Source organism: Bubalus bubalis, chromosome 6 (assembly GCF_019923935.1).
Source record: "Bubalus bubalis isolate 160015118507 breed Murrah chromosome 6, NDDB_SH_1, whole genome shotgun sequence".
NCBI classification, from domain to species: domain Eukaryota; kingdom Metazoa; phylum Chordata; class Mammalia; order Artiodactyla; family Bovidae; genus Bubalus; species Bubalus bubalis.
Genome location: NC_059162.1, coordinates 111,661,935 through 111,686,961, shown reverse-complemented (window position 1 = coordinate 111,686,961; position 25,027 = coordinate 111,661,935). Strand labels below are relative to the sequence as shown.

Below are 25,027 nucleotides of genomic sequence, written 5' to 3'. Positions count from 1 at the left end.
CGGATGACGGGAGGAGGAGGAAAGAGTCCATCTCTGCACCTCTTAGATCTTTGGCTCAGAGATCACCCTCGGCATCCAGAGCACTCAGCTGAGGCTCCATGCCTTTCTTGGCATGACGTCTGTTGGCTCGTGGTTGGGGAGATCATAGAACATAATGCCCCAACTGGGACACTTTTGAGAATGAAAGATGGGACCACTCAGTAATTACCTTAGGACAGAAGATGTAAACTGAGACGGTCCCAAGCAAATATGGACGGATGGTCATCCCCACATGCGGTCTTTCCTTCCACAAAAGTATCTTTTATCCTGAGCAAGTAGTTCCTCATTCACAATCCAGTCCCGTTCTGGAAGAAAAATCTTAAACCAAAACTCACCAGGAGGGCTCTGACAATTGCTAAATTCTTGTGTCCTGCGATTGGACCCTGACTGTACCCCCTTAGAGGCTGGCTAGGTTCTTGGTATAAAGTGACTGCTTATTAGCACCAGGCCAACCTATGGGAATTTCCTGCTGCCTGAAACTATCCTGAGTCGTGATTGACTTTTGCCACACCTGTGGAAGAATGCCCACTCAAACCACTCCTGGAGCCTAGCCTGGGCTTAGGCCCTCTTTATACCTGCTCAGAGGCCCCTGCCAAGGCCAGGTTCTGAGCTGAGATCTCATCCTGAGCTGATGACTGAGGATCTCCTGTCACCAGCAGGCAGGACATCTCTGGTCCCTGCTGGTCCCAAGTGTGAGGACAGTGCCTGCCCTGTACTCCTGGGAAGGAGCTCACTCTGCACTCCCCGGGCTCAGCTTTTACCCTGAAAACAGACCATAAATTCTTAGGAAAGCATATGTAGTCAGATCAAGCCACTGGGCCCCCCAATTTGTGTTTGTCTGGTGTTGTGGAAGGGGGGGAAGTTTCTGTACCTCACTTTCTACTTCCACATGTAGCAAAATTAGACTAAGCACTCTGAAATCACACCTTAGTTGTGAAGATGCATTACAGTGAAGCTTCTGAAAAGGCAAGGAGTGCAGTCCCGAGCCTGGGCACCCGGGTATTATACCACACATCAGTCTTCGCTGAACTGGAAACAAGGGGCACGTCTCAGCGCTCCTGCTGGAGACCACATCTCCACAAAAGCCTCTGCTCAGCGTACCTCTGAGTCTCAACCAGCCTGCGGGGGCGAGAGTGGGGTCTCCCCACCTCTCCCCAGCATAGCCCACTCCTCAACCAGGAAGGCGCCAGACCAAAAAGTTTGCACTCTGATCCTCAGTAGCTCTTCTCCATGGATGAGTGGGCGATTCTGACCAGACTCCTCCCGTGGGGGGATGATGGCCTGGCGGCTAACTAAGACTCCATGTACCACCTTCTCTGGGAAGACTGACTTAGGCAAGGAGACGTGTTCTATCAGCCGCATGGAGGTGCCTGGGGCTGGACGGTGCTGACAATAGCTGAGCGCTGACTGTTCTGTTGGACTAGAGTTCTGTCTGGGATTCCAAGGAGCCGTGCCCTGTGGGGTGAGGCACGGTGCCTTGATGACTGGTTTCTCCATACGCCAAGCAAAGGCTTCTCAAAAGCGCTTTCACAGCTGTGAGGCCCCACAGATGCTCAGGCCAGCCCCTAGGATCCCGGAGTGATATTTGTGAAGACTCTTCTCCCCACGGGGCAGGCCTCAGTCAGCCTCTGTGCCCCGTGTCGGGGTTTGCTTCACCTATTCTTCATTAATGTCATCAGCCAGACACAGCTATGAGCTGGCAAGAAGTCTGGGCATGATGTAGCCCCAGAACCCAAGCCTTCCTATGAGTTCAGGGGAACTCAAGAACGGGTATAATCTACATTCCCAACAGCTCAGAAGGTGTTCCTGGGACCCTCTTGGAGAGCCCCACCAGCTTCTCCAGAGCATCTTCCCTCAGGGAGACTAGAGCTATCCATGGTCCTGGCCACTCTAAGCCCAGTCCTAACTGCAGACGAGCAGCCACCGCAAACTGGAAAGGCACACTCAGTGGAAGTCCCTGGATCATAAGGAAGTATACTTGGATCTTCTTCCAGGGGAATCCACAGTGATACAGGTGAGTTTATAGATAGCCTGAGAGAGCTACCTTCAAGACCATGGTCGGAGCAGGTTGAGGCATGCACTTGACCTGTTTCCCTGAGTAAGATGGGAGTTAACGAGGTAGCCGAGGGGAGTAGTCCTGTCACAGAGTCCATCTCTGGAGACCCCCAAGATTGCCTTTGTTCACAGGAAGGGAGTAAAGGTCATTGTTCCCCCAAGAAGTGTAGCCCAAGGCTCTCCTTGAAATCCAGTCCCTTCAAAAGGTAAGCAGTGTCTTCCCCAGGAACCTCAGAGCTGGAGAACACCCACAACACCTAGAGCTTGATGGGGATGTACTTCCAGGTGAGAGGACAAGTTCGTCTAGAGGCTCACCGATGGGGGAGGGTATTGGGGGAGCTTCGAGCCCCAGCCCCTGAGTCAGCAGCTGTGAAAACAGACCCTGATTAGAGAGGCTCTGGGTCTCTCCCATAGCTCTCTGAGCAGACATCGCAGAGCACTGTGGGAAAGGCACAGTTTGTGCTGCTGCATGGGGGAGGCACTTGGTGTACACAGAAATTCAAAAATTTTATAAAGGGAAAAGAACCTGTCTGCTCTGATCCCAAAGCTGAAAGCTAAAGTGAGAAAAGCAGACATACCCATTTCCCCGGCCCCAACCCTCAAGGAGAGGTCACAATGCAGGATAAGACCCCTAAAGTTTAGTCAGTTTTCCCAGCCCCCAGTCCACCCAGGTGACTGCGGTGCCCAGATACTTCGGCCCAGGACTCTTAGGTGTAGGAATATGGCCTTTGGTCTGGGTCTTGTTCTAAGCTGTTTTTGCATTTTGGTTCTGGATAGATTCCTGGGTTTGACTGGGTTGAAATTTTGCCCATGATGCTCAGAAGAAATCTTCTGAGAATCTTCCAATTGGAATGAATTTTTCTTCCTTACATACTGGCATATTGTGGCCACATCGTGGCCACATCTCTAAATTGCAGTAATTCAAAGATTGATTTATCATAAAAGAATGTGCTTTATCACACTCACTAGATCATGAGTTGTTGGAGGACAAGGGCCACATGAGAATTATTCCCATCCCTGTCCTAGGGTCGAGCAGCACTGTGTCAGGTGTGGAGCAGGACCTCCCCTCCACATTTGCTGCATTCAGAGAAGTGAAAGGCAGGTGATCAAAACACTGAGTTGTGATGTCACAATACTGAACTTTGCATCCCATTCCCCACCAGGATATCAACATGGAGGTCAACATTCCTTGAACCCCAGAAGGCCACCACCATCATAACCACCCACGTTATGCCAGCCTCATAGCAACAATGTACGACCACAACATATGACCACATAAATTCTAAACCCATGCCCCAAGAGGCTGCCATCCTATCAGGGGACCAAGCTCCTCAGGAATGCCCCCAAACACTCCTGCAAGCAATCGGCACACAGAGGGTAGTCCTTATTAATCTGATACAGATCATCTAGGGAGATTTTAGAACAATAATTCCTGGCTCCCATCCCAGACCTGCTGAATCAGAATTTCTGGGGATGAGACCAAGATTCTCTATTTTTAAAAGCCTATGAGTGATTCTAATAATTAGCTGGGTTGGGGTTCATTTTATATTGGGCAGGGCCACCAGAGATACCTCCTTCCCCCATAAAGTATCAATTTAAAAATAAAGGTAACAAGTGATGTTTGTGACCCACACTAGCCTGGTGGGAAGTGTAGATTCTTCTTCCTTGGATGTGCTGGGAGCCTCCTTTGTGAGCCGTCCCTGCCCATCCAGCCTTTGCCTGATGAGACCCTCCACCCCAACTCTCCAGTACTCTGAAAACCTTGGTTCTACAGGCTCAGTTCTTACAGCCAGATCCTGAGCCAAGCCCAGCCAAGGCTGACAGTCACAGGAAGTCCCATCCCCAGTGGGGTGACATATGAGTATGGCTCCCCAGAGTCAGCATTTGGTGGGCTTGTGAGGAGCCTGGCACACCCACAGGCGCACAGAGCTTCCAGACCCTCCCCACCTGCCATCCCTGCCCTCCCATGTGTGCCGCAGCCCAGGGACTGGGCTGCTCCTGATTCTTGGTCTCCTCTCCAGTCCCTGCTATGAGAGAGCTCTTAATGAAAAGGCAGCCTCTTGCCTGGGTAGACACTCTTCCCCTGGTGAGGACCAGAGGCCACCTTCCCCCATCAAGTATCTGCCTATTTAAGAACAACGGTAACAAGCAATATAGGACCCACTCTAGCCTGGTGAGACAAGTGTTGAAGCTACTTCCTTGGATATTCTGATTGGAAATACTGGCAGGCCTCTTTATGAGCCATCTGTTCACCCAGGGTCAGTTCTCCCAGCCCCAGTCTCCCTCAACTCCATTCTCTTCCCAGGCTGCCCCTGTGGCCCCATCAGGCTTCACAGCCCTGACTTTAGTGCCCATTCCCCATTGCAGTAGCAGATACAGACCGTTTCCACCTCCTGTCACTGCCAGGACTTTCTGCTCTGGAAAACGAACCCTTTGAGTTACTGCAGACCATCTACAGAGCAGGCACCCCCAGCTCCACCACAAGCTAGCACACGTCTTCAGTGTCCATGTGCTGGGGGACTGGGTAACAGAGGAAGGGGGCCTGAAACCATCTGGTTTCAACTTCTAGGAATTGACCTGAAATTGACAAAGTTGGACCAAAGCAATCTCCAGGTTCTCTGTTTCTCTTCCAGGAACACATATGGGTTCATGGGACCTTTATGGAAGCCCAGAGAAGTAAGGAGAACATTATATCAGCAGAGGGAGCTCACACCACCCTTATCACGACCCCCACCCCAATCACAAGCAATTACCAGGAATATTATCTGTCATACTGAGGCTGACGCTTTCAAACCCCAGCTGATCCCAGTTCTCTCTGAACGTTTGAAAGAGGAAGTTTCCAAGGACTCCAGTTATTGTGATCATATTTTCTGGGATGAAGGAAAGGATGCTTGAAACTGCACTTGTCCTGGAAAAGCTGGGGTTAAATATTTATGGGGAATGCGAGGATTCAGCCGCGAAGAGGGAAAACTGGACATGCTTCACGTGTCAACAGGGCATTGCGGTTGAGGTGGGAGGGGAGTGGAAAAGCAGCTGCCTGTTTAAAAATACAGCTAGCAAGCGAAGTATGTGACCTATATGAAGAAAACCACAAAGCTGTTATATTTAGAAAAATGAAAGTAGACGGACAAAAGAGTGGCACATCATGTTTCAGGATGGGAAGGCTGTGTAGTATAAAAATGCCTATTTTCCTGATGTTAATTTATAGGAGCACACATACAAAATCCCAATAGGATTTTTTTTTACTATGACAAAATGATTCTAAAATTAATCTTGAACAGCAAACAGATGAGAATAACAATGAATATTCTGAAAGAGAAAATAATTAACGGAGGAAGGAGTAGTTTCCAGCTCTTCCAGATATTAGAACATATTATAAAACAACAATTAAAATTATTCAATACCGGTGCTAAGATAGAAATGAGCAGCAGAACAGAGCGGTGAGTCAAGAAACAGACTTAACTACATCCGAGGATTCAGAATGTGATAGAACAATTCATTTGCCTCAAATCAAAAGGGAAATGAATTACTTAATAAACTGTGTTGGAAAACTGTGTAATAGTTTGGACAATATCATACATTCATCTAAATAAACTCCAGATGGATTAACAAATTATATTAAAAAAAAATCAAATTACTGACAAATAACCAAAAATAGAACAGACTGTTTTTTCAGATCGGTGGCAGAATGATAACTTTGTCAGCTTTGAAAAGAAATCACAAATATCGAGAGATTTGTCTGCATAAATATGTAAAGCAACTGTACAATGCAAACTAGCAAAACAGAAAGAAAGAAAAAAGAAAGCTGGAGATTGGGGAAAATATGCATATCAAATGGAAAGAGCCTTCAAATTGAAAAGGAAAACATCAACGCGACACTCTCATAGCCACGTGTCAGGATAGACAGTTGTTACCCAGGGGTTGCAAACAGCAAATGCTCCAAGTCCCTGCAGGGCAGGGCTGTGCCCAGGCCAGCTGGAGAAAGGCCAGGACCAGAGTCCTGTAATGGAAATCCTGACACCTCATGCTCCAACAGGGACACGCTTCCAGCCACGCATACCCAGCAGTCTCTCTCTAGATCCTACTCCCATGGACCCTACCGCCCTTCTTTCATTCACTCACTTTGGGAGCAGCCAACTCCTTTCGGAACCACTACACACCAAGTACTTAGAGACTGCACATGTGTGTGTGCACACTTGTGCATATGTGTGTCGATGTATCCAATGAACATCCTCCTTTTGCAGAGCCCCAGACCCCCTGGCTTCTCTCAGAACCCAGTACGGCCATTAGAGTAGCTTTCTTCCCAGAAGGGTCCCCACTCCGTCCTCCCATCTTTGAGGCCCAACTGTTCTAGCAGCATTGATGCAAGTCTATGCTCTATGAACAGAAGGGTTGTTGCTCCCCTGTTACACACCTCCTGTGATGCCTGCCACATCACTGACCTCAATGAATATGTGTCAAATAAAAGAATGAGCCTTCATGGGGCAGTTTCTAAACACATCTGATTCACCAATGCTTTCTAGATGAAAAAGTAAACTTTGAACCACAAGAGCCCACTTTAATTTACATAATTATGTCTATCTTCATGTGAAAGCGAGCTCTTTGAGGTCAAGGGCTGTGCCCAATTCATCTCTAGATTCGCAGCACTTTTCATAACATTTGGTACTTCATGGAAGTTGACAAGGGTGTGCTGGAGGGATGCATTCAATTTATACCTATTAAATTGGCAATTTTTAAAAGGCCACACAAATACTTGAGATTTGGTGATGCTGGTAAAGATTGCAAGAGATACATGTGACCTATATGAAGAAAACTATAAAATTATTAATATTTAGAAAAATGGAAGCAGATGAACACACAAAGAAATCTATGCCATATTTCTGGATGGGAAGGACATGTGTTATATGAATCTTAGTCTTAACCTTCAAGCTTTTGTTACTGACATTATGACCTGGCAGAACATTTTGGGGGAATGATATGAGTATTTTTAAATGTTCCTACTCTGGCCCAACACCTCATTTCTGGAAATTTACCTCAAGGACAGAATTCAAGAAAAGATATAAAAAGGTCATATGCTTGAGGATGGGTTCCGGGTGGCTCAGCTGGTAAAGAATCTGCCTGCTAATGCAGGAGATGCAAAAGACGCAGGTTCTATCTCTGGATCAGGAAGATCCCCTGGAGAACGAATGGCAACCCACTCCTGTGTTCTTGCCTGGAAAATTCCATGACAGAGGAGCCTGGTGGGCTATAGTCCATGGGATCACAGAGTCAGACATGACTGAGCATACGTGAGCATGGATGCTTGAGGATGTTAAAAGCTTATAAAAAAATAATTGAGCTATATTGCATTTCCCCCAGAGGATAATTGGCTAAGTCATGGTCCACTCACTAGAAAGAATATTCCATAGATTTTAAGACTAGTAAAGTACGAAAGACATGTAGTAACATGACAAGATATGCAATATAATATGAACTTCAAAAGACAGAATGCAAGATGATATGTTCACTTTGATTAAAACCATGAACTTCAAAAGACAGAATGCAAGACGGTATGTTCACTTTGATTAAAACCATATGAAATATGTGTGTGCGTGGGTAAGAATCAAAAAGGAATGGCCAAATTTGAAATTGGCTTTGGTTGAAAGAAGTGAAATTAGGAATATCTTATTTATTTAAACCTTTAAAATACTAGAGTATACCAAAAGTCTGTGCTGAGTAGAGGTCCTTGGACTCAATATACTCCTTGAAAGAGTTACAGTACATTGTACGGACATGGCACTAAGATCTCTCCCCCTCAGCCTGAGCGGGATCATCCCCAGAGGTGTCTCAGTTTAGAATTTTACCAGGATTGGCCACACCCACTCATGCAGCTGATTTGGTACATAGTAGGTGCTCAGTACATCAAAATGGATGGATAAATGGATGGGTAGGTAGAAGGAATAAGAAAAAGTAAAGATGAAAAAGTGACCTCAACAAAGGTATATCGCAACCTGAATACTCTTTGGAAGGACTGATGTGGAAGCTCTAATACTTTGGCCACCTGATGTGAACAGCTGAGTCATTGGAAAAGGCCCTGATGCTGGGAAAGATTGAGGGCAGGAGGAGAAGAGGGTGACAGAGGATGAGATGATTGGATGGCATCACTGACTCAATGGACATGAACTCGGGCAAACTCTGGGAAATGGTGAGGGACGGGGAAGCCTGGAGAGCTGCAGTCCACGGGGTCGCGAGAAGTCAGACACGACTTGGTGACTGGACAACAAGTACAAATACTGGTGTAGTCCCAACAAGGGTCATGAGTCTAGCCCTCATGAATTTGTTTCACTCTTGTCAATTTCTGTTACTTCATGGGAGTAGCTCAGACCACTGTTTGTTTCTCAGTCTGGACTAATGTCGTCCTAACCTTTTGATGTCCTTACTGACCTCTTGAATTCTGGAAATCTGGGGCAATAGAGAGAGTGTACATTTGGAACAGAAACCAACTCTGTCAGTTAACAGTTCAAATTCCAACCCATCATCTAACCGTTCTATAACCTCTGAGCCTAGTTGAGCTTTGTTTTCATCTGTAAAATAAGAGAATAAATATTCCATGATGCTGTAGGGAAGAGTCCTATCTTCCCAATGACAAAACATGTAAGAAACACTGGCATCTCCCTTTACCCCATGCTTCCTCACTGTCACAATTCCATAGTTTCTAATCATGACCTAATTTAAAATGCAAATACACAGATTTCATCATATTTGGAATCTGACAAGACTAGCTTTTCCTATACTGGTGGTTCTCCATCCTGGGTGACTTCTTCCCCCAGAGGACACAGGCAATGTCTGGACACGTATTTGGTTGTCACAGTTAGTACCGGAAGGGGTGTGTGTGCTTCTGGCTTCTAGTGGGTAGAAGACAGGAGGGATGCAGCTGAACCATCCTAAAATGCACAAAAGCACCCCCCACAAAAGAATTATCTGGCCCCAAATGTCAGCAGTGCTGAGGTTGAGAATCCCAATGACTGGAGGACCTAGTCCATTCCTCTGACCAGAAATCTGAGTGTGTGTGTGTGTGTCCATGTCCAGAGCGTGGAGAGGGAGTGGTTGAGGGGAGCAACTCAGCGGAGAAAGGATGGGAGGGTGCTAGGAGAGGACCGTATCCTGCAGCATCCCCGTATGGAGCACCTTCCTTTACCTCCCACCCCTCCAGCCTCATATCCTCTGTGACACTTTCCTTGAGCCCCTGAGGACCCACGTCTCCCTTCCCTGGTCTCTCAAGGACCGCTTGCTGATTTGTAACTCACACTGCATGCATCCCTGTGTATTCTCATTTCACACTTATGCCATATACATTAGGAACCGAGCAATTAGGATTCACACCTTCTCGTGGTGGCTTACAAAATGGCCAAGGGAAGCTGGCATCTGCGAGGTCTTGGCATTTTCCTGGTGAAGGCTGTTTTGAAACTTCTTCTGCAAGTGGCTGCTAATGGACTGATAATTGGTTTCCTGGCTTTCTTATGAAGTGTGAAGTGCTAGCCTGTCAACAAAGCCTCAAGTGTTGTGCAAACCACCATAGGTTATTTGTATCTTCCTTCTATTGTATCTCTCGTGGAGAAAGAAGGGGACAGGGTTATATGGGAGAGGCTCCCATATGGTGCTTTTGTAAGGAAGCCAGTGAAACAGGCAGTTTCTGGGAAGGTGAAGGGTGTTTGAAACCTGGGGGGCGCTTTCTCACCAGGTCCCCGGGTTGAGCACCAGTTCTCCAGGTAGAGCCTGGAACAGGGTAAGAATGTGGTAAGAATGCTGTTGAATGGATGGGAAGTGCCATTGTTGCCACCTGCTTTGGAGCAGCGATCCCTGGAGATGTGAATCAGCCAAGGAGGAGGAGAGAGGAAGAGAAAAGACGCCGGTTCCATCTTTTCTTTCAGAATGCTTCTCACGGTGAGGAACATCAGCATCTTTAAAACCGAGATGAAAAGAAAGACCATCTACTGAGCATCTACTACTGCGAAGGCAGCTCGCAAGCCAACAAAATGATTCTGAAGTTCCTGCTCGCTGCAGAAAATGTTTTGGAACATGAAGGCAAGAGTGTACTTGTATCGTCTCGGCAGGGCCATTCCGGAGTAAGGAACTGTTTTGAAGAAAATGTTGCAAGAGAAGAACAATGCACTGCTGTGCACTTCTCTGGACAAGTGTTCAAAGAAATCTGAGCCTTCAAAACACCCCCCCCCCAACTTCAAGTCCTCTTCTAAACCCTCAGAAGGAAAGAAGGACATTGTTTGCTAAATATGTGTTAAAATTTATCGTGATTAACATTGAAACTTAGGGCACTTAAGCTGACATTTGCTAGAGGTGCTTTTCTACGTACATTTATGACCATATTATAAAACAGAGACTGACTGGACTATTCTATATTGTTATAAATGCTTACAGATATTGTCCTTTTTTCTACGGATCACCCACTATTATAGGATCACACATCTATTATAGGATCACACACTATATTATATATTTGATCTGGGGTCAGGAGGAGAATGCCACGTTTTAACTTTATCCCTCGAAGAATGAGCTCTGTATAAATGACCCACTTTAGAAAGTGGTTTTCAAGTGTTCATGATGGAAAATGTGAGGACTGTCCATGTCATAGTTGTCTTTTTCTGTAAATATGATCACAAAGGCTTAGAATTGGGGAGTGCAACCCCATCAGATAGATCAGCAAAGCAAATTTCAGAGAGAAGCTGCCGTGGCTGGAGCCAGGAAACTGAGCCGAGACTAAGACACAGGTCTCCAGATGCTGAATCCCTAATTCTCTCAGGGCACCCAGATCTTCTTAGTACCATCTTTCACCATGAGTTAGACCGGGAGTTCCCTGAGGGCAAAGCCTGAGACCCAGGGATGCATCAGATTAGGGGCTGGGGTCTCAATAGAGAGGAAGCTGACAGATGGCAGGCACTCACTTGCGACCTTGCTCATGGTGCAAAAGCCTGGGGCCAGCATGTCCTCTCTGGCCTCCTCCACCAGAGCCAGCATCCCTGAGACTCCAGCCGTGTCTGTTATACCAACATGATCAGAAATACCTGAGTGATGGCAGTACCTTGGGGATATCACCCCCCATCTCCCAGAATCATCTGGAAGAAGAAGTGCCATCCTCCCCCCCTCCCCCCACCCCCGAGAAGAGTGCCTGCTTCACGGTTCCCTCAATAAGCCTCAGGTTCCTCTTCCTTATTATAAACCACAGAGAACACCGCCCGTACCCGCCAGGACTCCTCTGCCCTCTGCTTCTTCTCAGCTGATTGTAAGCAGTGCTCAACATCCTGTCAGCTTTCCTCCTGGAAGCAGAGAGCCTGCTGAGCAGCACTGACTGAAGTTTTCAGAGATTTCCTGAATCTACTTCTAAGAGCCAAAAGGGCAAATAAATTCCTGGAGGGCTTGAGTGACAGACCACCCCCCCCCCACAACCCCGCCACCACCCCACCTCCCAGAGGCAGCATTCTGCTACCTGCACTTCTCAGTTTGTGGAGCAGGGAGCTTTATCCTGGTTCTAAGTCACCAGCTGGCTCTGAGGCACACTTCACTCCTGCCAGCTCTCTGCTCTAAAAGTCCGACCCTTTCAGTTCTCCCTGCCTTGTTTCTCCCAGATGGATTTCAGAGATGGAGCCCCCACGCTCCCTGGGACTCTTGCAGTTCAGACCTTTTGCGTTCTGAGGACCTGACTCTGCAGGGCTCCATTCGACCCGCCCATTCTGCCCTAGGCTCATCTCTGAACCTGCCCAGCCCAGCTCCCTGCTAACCTCCCCTGCCCTCTGCCCCCCACCCCCAACTCCCAGGGTGCACGTTGTCAGGCACTATATTCAAACCACATCAGGCCAGAGATCTGTGACTGATTCCATGCAATATATTTTTCAATAATTTTATTTGCTTAATGCACATCTAAGAGCGATTTGATCTTTAAACCTCTGCAAGAATTTTTATGTAAAACTCACAGGTCATCAAAAATGCGTTGCCCACTACACAAAGTGAATTTTTTGGTTGTTCCAGACGTAGTCACTGTGGTATGACCTGGCTCAGCCACTCTAGAGCCAAACTCTCCATCATCACATATATTCCTTATAGTCTCCCAGGTTACTCCTCTCCCTGCCGCAAGGGGCCAACATTCTCTACGAGGCAGCACCTGAGAAACCCACTGAGAAGGGAGAGGAGAAGTCAGGCTGTAGGCCCTTCCCTGGGGGAAGCAGATTGTAAGAGATGGAGGGTGGCGGGGGTGAGCGTTGGGAGAAAGAGAGACGAGAGCCCAGAGAGGGAGAACCTTTGATGTCTGAACAAAGACCAAGCCTGCTCCTTTACACACTGCCCCCTCACGCTAGCTGATTTCCCTGGGAGCCAGGACTTAAAGTAGTATTTGCGCCGGAAAGCAAAGTCAGACCATCCCAGAGGAGGGAAGAAAAGAATCCTTGTTGTCCCCAGAGAACAGAGCACTCAACTCCAACCCTTTCTCCCAAAGATCAACAATTCAAAGACAGCTGGATCCCAACCCCTCCCTACATCTGATGCAAGAGGAAGCAATCGGATGAAAACCGCGTGTCCCGGCACCGCCATGGTATCCCGCAGCACCCCCAGGCTGGCAGAGCGTCTAGAGTCTTACGAACTTTGCTAGCACCTTCCACCCTGGCTCGACGGTGTGGCGTCACCAACAACTAGAAGGGTGAGGAGGAAACGTCTGGGTTTGACAGTGCTTGCGAGGGTCACCGGGGAGAGGAAGGCGGTGTCGAAGAAGCCCCGGATGTCAAGAGCAGTCACGCTCAGTCCTATACCGTCCACGTCACTGCCAGAAATGAGGACTCAGCCAGAGACGTTTCAAGAAAGAGAAGAAGCCAACCAGAGTGAAACTGTGGTTACGACCCTACGAGGTTCCCAAGGACGGGGCCCCCAGATAAGCTAGGACATGGGTCCCCGGCTTCTGAGTAGAAGCGACTCCCCTCCCCGCACACTTACACACGCAGCCTGGCTTCTTAGCCGACCACTGGTTATTCTTTTGGCACGTGATTGCCTTCTGCCCCACCAGCTCAAAGGCAGGCTGGCACTCAAACTGGAGGGTGTCCCCGTGGCGGAACCGGGAGCCTTCCCGCCGGCCGTAGGCAGGTACGCCGGGATCTCCACAGCTGCCCTGCTCGATCTCTGCAAGAGAGGAGAGGAGAGAACAGACACGCGTGGTGACTCCACACTGCCCGAAGCCGGGGCGTGACGCTGCACCTCCAACGCGAGGGCAGGGCTCGGACAGACCCCGGGGGCGTTTGATGAGAAGCCCTGGGAGGAACCGGCCCTCCGGCTCTGGGACTCCGCACCCATAAGGAACACTCCAGGTGCTTGGCTGTTTTCATTCAGGGAAGGTGGTTGTATGTTCCCTGTGAGACACCGTCCTAGGAATTCACAGATTCACAGGGTTTGGAGCCTTCTTTACTAACTGGACTCTGCATTCAGATTATGCCTGTTGCCTGGAAGATTTCAGGCCCAGTCCCTTCCTGAGCAGTGAAGGTAAGAACAAGATGGGAGGGAGGCTGCCTTTGTGCTGCCTGCCTTTCCCCCACCCAGAGATGATGTGAGAATCAATATCCACTGCCTTCTGACCTGGAAGCATTTTCATGAAGATATACTTTTAATTCTGTTTGAGACAGGAGTAGGTAAAATGAAAAAACACAGGACTCATTAAATATGCTTTTAAAGTTCGTGGGATCCAACAGTGGTGAGTCACACAGGCAGTGGGTTCCCCCAGACAGCTCTGGAGGTCTGGACTCAGGGGCGTGATGGGTGGAGGCCTGGTGGGAGAGTCAGTCAGGACTGAGACACCCCAGGGAAGTCCTCTGTCCTGGCCTCGGCCCTGGAGTTTCCTCTGGAGTCACCCCCCATTTCTACGAGCTTGGTGCTGTGAGAGATGAAGAGCAGGCGCAGAGGAGGGGAAGGAGTGGGGAGCAGGAGCTCAGTTCCCAGGGAGGAGGGCACCCTCAGGAAGGACTCCGAGTCATGAATGAAGTGACAGATGGTGAGGCGAGGACAGCAGGAGTCCTGTGATTCAGGGGGCTGGGGTAGTGGGAGGTTTTGGACACCTTCCCAGGACTGTCAGGCCAAAGCGACACTGCCTTGTCCGTGGGCACCGTTATGGGCTCTCGGAATCACAGTCCTCAAAGTTGCTGTGTGTGGCCTGACAGGGTGATTCTGCACAAAACTCTCACCACAGCTGTTGGGTCCTGGGTTCAGGTCTGGCAAGCCCCAGACACTGCTGCCTTATCTAGACGGTGACCATGGTCACCTTCGTGGTCCCCCTCCCTCAAGCCAGGGCCTCCAGCCCACTGCTGAGAGCAGGCAGAACAAGGTATTCTTTGGCTGGGATTGAGTGAGTGTGTGTGTGAGAGAGAGAGTGTGTATATGTGTGTGCAAGAGAGAGTCAGAGTGTGTGTGTATGTGTGAGAGAGAGTGTGTGTGTTAGAGTCAAAATGTGTGTGTATGAGAAAGACAGAGAGACAGTGTATATGAGAGAGAAAGTCATTGTGTGTGTGTGTGTGTGTGTGTGTGTGTGCGAGAGAGAGAGATCTAAGTCAGACAGCTCTTGCTGTCCCTGGTTTCGGGGAAAAGAGGGTCTGTGTGACCAGGCACGAGGCCTGAGGACTCCAGTGCGGGTCAGCTCGCCCTCCTCTCATCTCAGGCATGCCCCTGATGGCTCCCTCTGCATATGCCTGAAAGCACAAGCCAACCCTCCTCTGAAGCCAGCTCTCCTGCCAGGCCTGGGCGAGCGCAGCCATGGAGGCGCTCCCGGGAAGGTGGCCCCTCTGCTGCAGGTCCCGGAGACCCAGGAGACCTGAAGAAATGGAAGCAGGGTCCCCGAGACAAGTCAGCATGGAGAAGTGAGCAGCAAGGCCCCTCCCTGTGCTGTCCCCAAGCATGCTGTCTCAGGGACATAGGACCTGGGTGAAGACTTTCACTGTGGACCCTCTGAGAGCTGGAGGAAGTTACCCACGTGTGAAGACAGAGCTGAACTCACTGTGTAGGAGGGGACCCAGGGGTAAGGCATCCTGGGGAGGCCCAGGTATGCTGCAGAAGAGGTAAATGTGGGTCTCCCTGCCTGCGCCCCAGACCACACCAGCTAGTCTGGGGGTGGATCAGCGTGAGAGAACAAGCATCCTGAGGGGGAGGAGGGAAGTCACTCTGCTCTCTCCACTGGGAAGGCCTGGCCCCGTCCACACCCATTCCATTCTGCCTGCTCTCAGTATGATCAGAAGCATAGAATGAGCACCTACTGTGTGCCAGTCTCTGTGCCAGACACTTGGGACCTGGACATGGGCTCTGGTCCCAAAGACTAAACAGTCCAGACCAGGAAGCTAGTGTTCATGACATAGAGTGCACACAGCTCACACTTGGAAGGTGGGGCTGGAGATGGGGTGTGGGTAGTGAGGCACTAACCTCGGGCATGGAATTTTAGGGAGCAGCAGCAGAAACTCAGCCATCTAGACAAACATGGTCTCAGTGCAGTGTCTTGATTTTTAGAAAATCAAAATTGATGCCTATAAATCAAATCCAACAGGAAGAAAGATACTAGAACTTAATAAAAAGACCAGATCTGACTCAGCACTTGATGACTCACCTTGCTTGCCTCATCCTAGTCCTGGGCATCAGAGTCATTTTTGAAATTAAAAAAAAAAATTTGGATATTTTGCATTCATCTTGGTTTTTAATAACTAGAACAGAAAAATATTGGGCTGGCCAAAAATTTATTCACACTTCTCCATAAGAGGTTATGGAAAAACCTACATGAATTTTTGGCCAATGCAATATTATTTATTGCTGAGTTCTTTGGTGCCCCCATGCCTCTCTCTTCTCAGCCCAGTCTCAGCCCAGGCATCAGGGGAGACTTCTTGGAGGAGGTGACGTCTAAGCTGAGGCCTGAAGTCTGTGCGGGAGCCAACAGGTAAAAAGAACAAGTGGGATTCGCTGCAGTAATATTCGCAACAGCCAAGACCTAGAAACAACCTACATGACCACTGATGGATGACCAGACAAAGAAACTGTGGCATACTGCACACTGGGATGTTTTCAGCCACAAAGAAGGAAATTCTGCCATTTGTGACGTGGACGAACCTTGTGGGCGTCATGCTAAGTGAAATAAGTCAGAGAAAGACAAATGCCAGATGATCTCACTTAGAAGTGGAATCTAAAAAAATAAAATGAACTCGCAGAAACAGAGTAGAATGGTGGTTGTGGGTGGGGGGTGCAAGCGTGGGAGTGGGGGAATGGGTACAGGTGTTTGAAAGACACGAAATTCCAAATATAAGATGAACAAGTCAGGGGAGGTGCTGCACAGCATGGTGATTCTGGCTAATGACACTGTTGTTGTATTCTTGTAAGTTACTAAGAGAGTAGATCTTAAACGTCTTCAACACACCACACACACGGTGTAAGGTGATGCGTGATGGGCGTATTAACTAACTTTCCTGTGGTAATCATTTCACAATATATGCACATATTTAATCAACACGTTGTTCACCTCAAATTGACACAATGTTATGTGTTAATTACATCTCAATAAAGTTGGGAAAAAGAGAAAGGCATTAGTGGGAGGGAGACGAGAGGAAGGACCCTTCCTGTGCTGCAGGAGCCCGAGAGAGGCACAGAGGCCAGGCTGTTGGCAGGACTGCAACCCCAGCAGTGACGGCAACTCATCACTGTGATCACAACGAATCAGTAGTTCTGACGATGTGCTGGCGGCCGCGCTGAGCATTTTACACACGGTTGACTCCTTTCTTCCTTACAATGCCACTGTGAGCTAGGTACTACCATTCCCATCTTAAAGGTGAGGAAACCAAGGCACAGAGAGGTCATGCAATTACCCAAGGTCATATAGCCTGGAAATGGAGGATCTAAGGTCCAGACCCAGTTTGTACAGTTCCAGGGCTCTTCACCGCCACGCCACATTGCCTTTCTATAAGCATGAGTACTTTCCACAAGGTGATGAGGCATGAGAGCGGAAGAGGCAGGCAGGGCCAGCCCACAGAAGGGCCTGTGCGACCTGCTGATGAGACTGGACTTCAGAGTGTAGGCAATGGCAGAGGATGGGGGACTTGGGAAAGGGTTTCATTTCACTAGGCATCTCATGATGTGGGTTTTAAACGGTCACCCTGACTGCTGCCTGGAGAATGATCTGGGGGTAGAGATTGTGGAGGCAGGGAGATCACTCACACATTCAACAAGCATTGGAGAGTCTACTTAGGGTGACCCTCGGCACGGGGCATTGGGGCTGGGCAGGGTGTGCAGAGCACAAGGCAGACACAGGTCCTGCTGCCTGGAGCTTCCTTTCTAGAGGGGCTCCTGATCTCTGGGGGCCTGTGTGGAAGTTTAGAAAGGAGTGGCCACAGGGGAGTGGAAGGAGTTCACTGGTTACTGGCAGGAGGCCGAGTGTGATGATGGGGCCGGCACAGGGTGGGAGAAGGGGAAGATGATCCACAAAGAGGAGATGACTCGTGAAGAAAGCACTTCTTCAAAGTGAACAAATAGAGAGAAGTCAGGTGGCAACTTACGAGGATTGTGGACTCGAGGGGGCAGTGGAGCAGGGTTTTTAAGGTTGAATAAACTAGGCTGTAATTACATGATGGGGAAGGGGAGAGAGGGAGAGACAGAGATGGAGAATATGACTGAATGAGAGACACTGAATGGTCAGCTGAAATGGACAGTAACAGCGTGAGGTTCTGGAGCAGGCAGGAGGCCCGGAACCAGTGCACGCTGGGGGCTTGCATTAGAGATCAGGAAGCGTCCCTTCCCTCGTGACGCCAGGAGGGCAGAGGTGACCACAGCGACCTTTCAGGAAGGAGAGCAGGAGGCTGAAGGAGCTCTTGTGATGACACAGGCTCTACCTTACAAGCGGAGGAGGAGGATGGGTCATGATGTTTGCTGAAGGCGGGGGACCACTCGTGGGGAAAAGGAGGCAGCATTGAGCAGAATGTCTGCCACAATCCCCTGGAGAAGAGGAATCGTGGCTGGACACACGGCCATGGACCCCGGGTCCACGGAGGGGCTCTGTGAGCAGGGCTGTGTGGCTTGTCCCAGAGCCCTTGTATACTGGTTCACGTGCACGTGGAGAGAAGGAAGGGCAGTGGGCAGGGAGGTGAGGCTATTGATCGAAGAACAGCTGACTGTTGATGCTAGGGGCCGAGGTTGATGGGGGAAGGATGTGAACAGAGTAGGTGGGGGAGGGGATGGGGAATGGAGAAGCCAAGAGAAGGACGTGAATGGAGTAGAGGGAGGAGGGGGTGGAGGAGCAGGTGGAGGAGCAGAAGGCACAGGGGGCCTCGGAGCAGCTGAGTGGAATCCAGGCTTCACAGGTGCGAGAGCAAGGTCCTCACCCACAGGAGGTGAGAAGGCTGAGAAACGGAAAAGCAAGTGATGGCGAGACTCAGGATGGAGAGGAAGAGGCTGGCGACCTGGTCGAGGAGGGAGTGAGCAGCAGAGGTGGAGACAGACGAGGCAAAGCAGAAGGGTGTGCACGTAGGTGGAAGGCACTGGAGAGCAAGCACACGAGCCCACCTCTCAAGTGTCAAGTTCACGGGGTCTGCGGACAGGAGCTGCCCGCTCTGGAGAGGGCTCCTAGGAACGGTGACCTCGGGGGAAGTCAGGTTTAAGGGTGCATTTGGTGAAGAGGTCCAAGACATTGAAGAGAGGGAGGTGCAGGCTACAGAATCAGGATTGGGTGGGGAGACAGGAAGAACAGAGAGGGTGGCTCGAGAGTGCCTTTCGGAAGACTGGGAGGCTGGGGGCTGGCTTCTGGCCCTCAGACACCCTATGTCTTGATCTAGACTTTCCCTCCAAACCCAGGGTCAACCCCGGCTGGAAACACACGGGAACCAAGTCCCCATTGCCCTCCTGACAGAAAAGGCACGGGAACCTGACCCTCCCGGTTGATGCCGATCAAATCTGGGGTCAGAGCCCAGAACTGAATCCCTAAGTCAAATTCTGACTTGGAGAAGATCATGCATGCAGCTTCCTGTTATCTGGCTTAATAGAATTCTATTTTATCAGTGTTTATCTGTCTCCCTCCCTCCTTCTGCCGACCAGAAGTGAGCTGGCGAACACCAGATGCGAACTTCAAAGACCCTCAGAATTCCATCTCCACCTGCGTATTCACTTTCCCTCTTCTCTGCTGTTTTATCCCTATCATCTGTGATCAACCGTACCATCTTCTCCCCAGGTTTTCCCATTTCTAATACCAAATTGGAATCCTCTTTCATGGCAACATCTGTAGAAAAGGAGCTGCGTCTTGTGCCTCTATAAATTCACTACTTGATGAGCTCCAAGAAGGGAGTGCCACACAGAGGGAGAGGGGCGGTGAGTGTGAGCTAGGATTCATGGTCTTTCCAGTGGGGTGGGACGTCATTCATTCCTTCACTGATTCACTGTCCCCTCAGCCTGGGCTACAGCGTCCTCTCCTCCCTGATGTCCCAGGGCCCACTGCTCACGTGACAGACTTCAGCCTAAGATGTCACCTCTTCCGAGCGCTTTCCCTAACCAGGCTTCTGAGATGTCTCCCTTTTCCTTTGCTGTTTTGGCACTCTGGTCTTTTCCTTTGTGCACTGATTTGCAAGTATCTCTCTCTTCATTTCAGTAGTTACTTTTCCAGACACTGCACGTGTAGCAGTGAAAGAAAAGAGCAAAACCCTTCACCTTGGAGCCTACTGTCTGTGGGGCATCAGGAACAAGCAGATTCACATCACAGCCCCTTGGTGCCCCGCTGGCCGCCAGGTGGGCTCCTCGTTGCTCCTCTCCCCACCCCCTGGAACGTAAGCCCTGCAGAGGCAGGCATGGGTTATGCATTGTTGATCGCTTAGTACAGCGCCTGGAGCACAGAGAGCATGCTGCTCAGTGTGTGAGCACAGCTGATGTGTGTTGCACGGGAACTGTGCCAAATGCCAGGCTCAGCGCTAGCGATGCAGAACTGCCCGACCCACGGCCCCCTGCCCCTGCCCACTCACAGTCAGGTGGGGCTAGAGATAGTTACAGTGTACACGTGGGATGCACCTTATCACACCACCCCTGCAGGTGTAGGAAGGCAGCTCCGATCTCAGCCTGGGGCTGGGAGAAGCGGAAAGACTTTATGGAGGTTTCCCAGGCAGACGGGAATCAGCCCTTGCTGACCACTTCCTGGTGGTTCCTCTTTGCACCATCTGCTCTCCACCCCATCCCTCATTGCCTCAGCCCACTTCTCTTAATTTCTCACCTGGGCATGTCATCAAGCAAAAACTGTTCCCCTGCCCCTCCCCTGGACTCCATACTCTGCAGAGCAGTGCGACATCGCTAGAAACAAACATCTGATCATTAGTGTGCCCTGCTCATTGACTCTTCCATGGCTTCCCATAATCCACAGATGAAAACCCTAACTCCTTGGCACAGCAGAACCTTTGCCAACCCCTCCCACCCCGGCTTCATCTTTGTCCATCTTCAACCTTGAGACTTAAACACCATAAAAAGGAACCACCTTCAGGGAGGCAAAATAACGCCAGGATGACAAATGAGGGCTCTGAAGTCAGAAAGTCCTGGGTCTGTATCCTGGCTCTGACACTAAGGAATAGATCTTGGGTACCTTTCCTATCCTCCCTGAGCCCTAGGTTTGTCACCTGTAATATGGAAATGGTAGTAATAACAGCCACCTTGCAGCATTGTTTTGAGGATTAAATGAGTATATGTATATCAGACAACTGTCAAAACGGCCAGCACATGGCACGTAACCAGTAACCAGGAGGGGTTTCCTCAAGGTCATTACTGGCCTGCTGCTGGCGGATCCCAGCCGGCTTTCACAAGGCTCTAAGTTGGTACCTCCTGTGTGCTCCTCCTTAATGAACACCCCGGCTTGTCCGTCAGACAAAGAATCTTCTTTCAGTGTCAGCCCAAGTGCTTCCCACTTGGGGATGTGCCCTTCAATCATCCAGGCAGACTTAGCTTGCCCTCTTGCCCTCTCTCTCTGTCACTCCCAGCCCCCCTTGGACAATTTATTTATTTCTTTATTTTGAAGAATGGAAGTTCAACGTGGCAGGAAATGAGGATGAAAAGAGATGAGCCTGGAGAGATGGACTGAGGAGACCATGAAGAGCCCAGATCAGCTCCTTAAAAATCCCACCCCTTCTGCTCTTTGTATCTTTGGAACCAAGCACAGTGCCTTATTCATCCTGAGGGCTCCAAACCCGTTGTTCAACCACAGACTCCTGACAGGTGACCAGGACACCTTAGGTGCTTTAGACGACCTCTGGGCATGCCTGGATCCCATGGGTTTCCTCGGAACCACGTCCTACTCCATGTTTCTCCTGATGATGGGGAGGTCACAAGCGGGCAAGAGGCAGCGCGCACCTGTTTGTGTGTCTCTGGGTATCTGTGCACGGTTCTATGCACACAGTTGTCATGGATGGGATGGAAGTGTGGGTGGATGTGGTGCGTGACATTCGTCCCTCCCAGCTCCTTCCTCCATCACACTGTTATGGGTGTGTTCACAGGCTGAAGGACGTTGGGAAACAGAGGTGAATATGGTGAATACGGGTGAAGATAAACATAAAGAGTATCCAGGTTGCCCCATACTGTTTGCATCAGCCCCAACTGGAGCTTGCCATCTGCAAAACCCCATATATTCAAGGAATATATTTCATTGGCAGACTGTTGTAGTTTAGTTGCTAAGTCATTTCTGACTCTTTGTGATCCCACAGACTGTAGCCCACCAGGCTCCTCTGTTTATGGGATTTCCCAGGGAAGAATACTGGAGTGGGTGGCCATTTTCTCCTCCAGGGGAATCTTCCTGACCCACGGATAGAACCCGTGTCTCCTGCATTGGCAGGCAGGTTCTTTACAGGGGCGCCACCAGGGAAGCCCGTGCTGGCAGATTGCTTCCTGCCAAGTTTCAATGGGGCAATGCCCTCTGCTATTTACCACCCCTAGCAAACCTCTGGGTCCTGGAGACTGAAGAAGCGTTAAGGGTGTCATGGAAACTCAGTGAGCATCTTAGGACTGTGACTGATGTCATTCCTTGTTGAAACTGGAAAGTCTGGGCCTTTGAACTTATTGGGGTAAAGCAAGAAGAGGGAGAGGTCCTGAAAGTTACAGACCTGGGACTGAAAATGGCCACATGCTTGGCACTCTGAAAGAAGGAAAGGTGGGGTCCAGAAAGGAGCAGAGTCCAGAGACTGGGCTGTCGCCCTCAGCCTCCCTTCAAGCTCAGCTCCAATGCCATCTCTTACAGGGGCTCCCTGATGCCCCCGCCAGCATTCAGTTCTGGAGAAGGGGATAAAAGCATCACCTGCAGAGGGCTAGACTTGAGCACCTTCTCCCTGCTTGCTCTCAGACTTTATTCTGTGGAGGTTTCAGCTTCAACCCTAGGCTGTTAGCCTGCTAAGTTAGCCTGTTCTCCCTTGGGGATGTCAGATCAACTCCTTTCCACCCTACAAGCAAGTTTTAGTTTCAGACATCACCTCCTCCAGGGAGCCTTCCCTGATGCCCTCAAGTATTGTTAGTGGCCCCTCCTTGCTACATCCCATTTCCTCTGACTCTAGTGAAGACAGACTGTGACTTGGGTGAAGGCACAGCTTGTCTTTTTACCCTTGCATCCCCTTGCAGTCTGAACAGTGTCTGTAATATAATAGGGGCCTAGATGATGCTGAATGCACAGGTGACCTTATTTCCAATGTGAGTGCCCTGGACTATTTGTCATCCTTCCTACATGATCGCTACCGCCCTGATCCTCCTTATCTCCAGGGTCAGTGTCCCAGCTCCTTTCTCCTCTGGGCCAGTCTCCTAGATTCCCCATGAGGCCACCAGATTCCAGGCTCCAAGTCAGGAAGCAAGGAGACTCCCAGATTGATGCTAAAACTTGTTAGCAAGTTGTATGTAATTTTATAATGTTTCTGGTAAGTGCTAATTGCCTGTTCCTTAAATATTTCTTGTTCTGCTGGGAAGCAGAGCAATTGCAACTGTGAATGTGCTTTCTACAGCTGGCTGCCCTCATGGAGGGGGCCTGAGTTTCTACGATTCGAGGATGTGGATATCGATGGAGTTGGAGGCTCCTCCCCCGCCCCGACCTGCGATTGTGACAAACAGAACAAGAATTTCTGGGAAATAAATCCCTGAACTTTTCCCACCAGGGGCTTGAACTTTTAATGGGAGTGGATGGTGATACTGTGGTACCACCTGCCTGCCCCACGGAAGCTTCTCTCTGCCTCAACTGGGGCACAAGGGGTATTGATGCTGATGGGGTCAGGTATGCCTGGGGGAGGTTTCTGCCCTCAAATGCCCCATGCCACCTGTGGGAACATTTGTATCCCTTCCAACCTCCCATCCCTGAGCCAAGGTGTCCTGTCCTGTGTGGAATTTCCTAAGAGTTGGGATAAAAGGAGGCTAAGATGGGGGTGGAGGTAATGCTGAAGCTTTGGGCCACGAGTGTAGGCTGGAGGGAGAGCTGCAGGACTGGGGAGGCAGGGGAGGGGAGCAGGCTTTTAAGCTGAGTGTTTCCTAAGTGCTAGGCCCTATGCTGGTGGCGCAGTGGTAAAGAATCTGCCTGCCGTTGCAGGAGGCGCAAGAGACGGGGGTTCAATTCCTGAGTCAGGAAGATCCCCTGGAGTAAGAAATGGAAACCCATTCCAGTGTTCTCGCCTGGAAAATTCCATGGGCAGAGGAGCCTGGCAGGTTACAGTCCAAGGGGATCACAAAGAATCGGACATGAGTGGGCTACTGAGCACACACACACACACCCCCCACACAGGCCCTTTGCTGGGGGAATCCCTGTATGGAGTTCTCTCAAGACTCCTATGTGATGAATGCTTATCAGTCCTTCTTCACAGATGAGGAAGCTTAGGCTCAGGGAAGCCGAGGGATTGGCTGAAGATCACACACACAGCAGTGGCAGAACTCGATTGTAAATTGGGTTTGTCTGACCCCAGAGCCTATGGAGACAGTGGAGAATGTGGGTTCTTGGCACCTGAGTGCTGGGAGGTGGTAAAGCAGGCCAAAGGGAATTGAGTGGGGATAGGGGAAGGGTGCCTGACTGGGCCAGGCCCTGGGCTAGGCCCTGTAGGACTGGATACGTTAATAAACTGTTATCTGCCTAGAATGGGCTTCTATAGGAGCCAGCACTTGGAATTATCATCACAGAGGGCCTTGGATGCCATGTGAATGATTGTGCTTTATCCTGAAAGCAGTGAGAAGTTGTCATCTGGGACTTCCCTGGCAGTCCAGTGTTTAAGAATCTGTCTTGCAATGCAGGGGATGTGGGTTTGACCCTTGGTCAGGGAACTAAGATCCTACATGCCACGGAGCACCTAAGCCTGTGTTCCACAACTACAGAATCCTCAAAGTGCAATGAAAAATTCTGCATAATGCAATGAAGATCCCGTGTGCAGCAACTGAGACCTGATGGAGTCAAATAAGTAAATAAATATTTTTTAAAAAAGGGTTTTTTTTTTCTTTTTTTTTTTTTAATGTAGCAGGAACTATACAGATTTGGATTCTAGGAAGATCACTGAGCTGCCTGAGGCAGATGGCTGGGGCGGAGGGAGAGGTGACGAAGGCCTCGGCCACATCAGTGACAGAGGAGCCAGGATGCTACAGAAGGAGAACTGGGAGAATCTGGGGACCGAGTCAGAGACGGGAGAAGGAGGAAGTGGAAATGAGGCTGTGTGATGGCATGGATGGTGGCAGTGGGTATGGAGATGGGGTGAAGGGGGCGTAGGGGTGCAGGTGGAGATGGAGAGCTTGGCTTTGGATGGTGTTAATGGACTGAAACCTCGTGTCTCCCCAAATTCATATGTTGAAGTTCTAACCCCCAGTGAGGCTATATTTGGAGATGGGGCCTCTAAGGACATAGTAAAGGTTAAACAAGGTCATAGGGTAGGGACCTGATCTGACAGGATTAGTGTCCTTATGAGAAGAGATAGCAGAGAAT

General features: G+C 49.8%; 1 protein-coding gene and 1 long non-coding RNA gene across 4 annotated transcripts in view; one reads left to right on the top strand and one right to left on the bottom strand.

Moving 5' to 3' along the window:
• The window catches only part of CSMD2 (CUB and Sushi multiple domains 2), a 693,817-nt gene that overhangs the window by 265,343 nt on the left and 403,447 nt on the right, over window positions 1-25,027 (bottom strand). For both annotated transcript variants that reach the window (XM_044945284.2, XM_044945283.2), the window contains one exon: window positions 13,069-13,251. In XM_044945284.2, coding sequence (XP_044801219.2) covers window positions 13,069-13,251 — 183 coding nt within the window. The remainder of the gene's footprint in view (window positions 1-13,068; window positions 13,252-25,027) is intronic.
• Window positions 19,320-24,968, top strand: LOC123334177. 2 transcript variants are annotated; one of them, XR_006552007.2, is made up of 3 exons: window positions 19,320-19,440; window positions 21,122-21,318; window positions 24,570-24,968. It is a non-coding gene; the product is annotated as an uncharacterized LOC123334177 (long non-coding RNA). The 2 variants fall into 2 exon arrangements; XR_006552006.2 differs by lacking the exon at window positions 24,570-24,968 and adding an exon at window positions 23,082-23,721.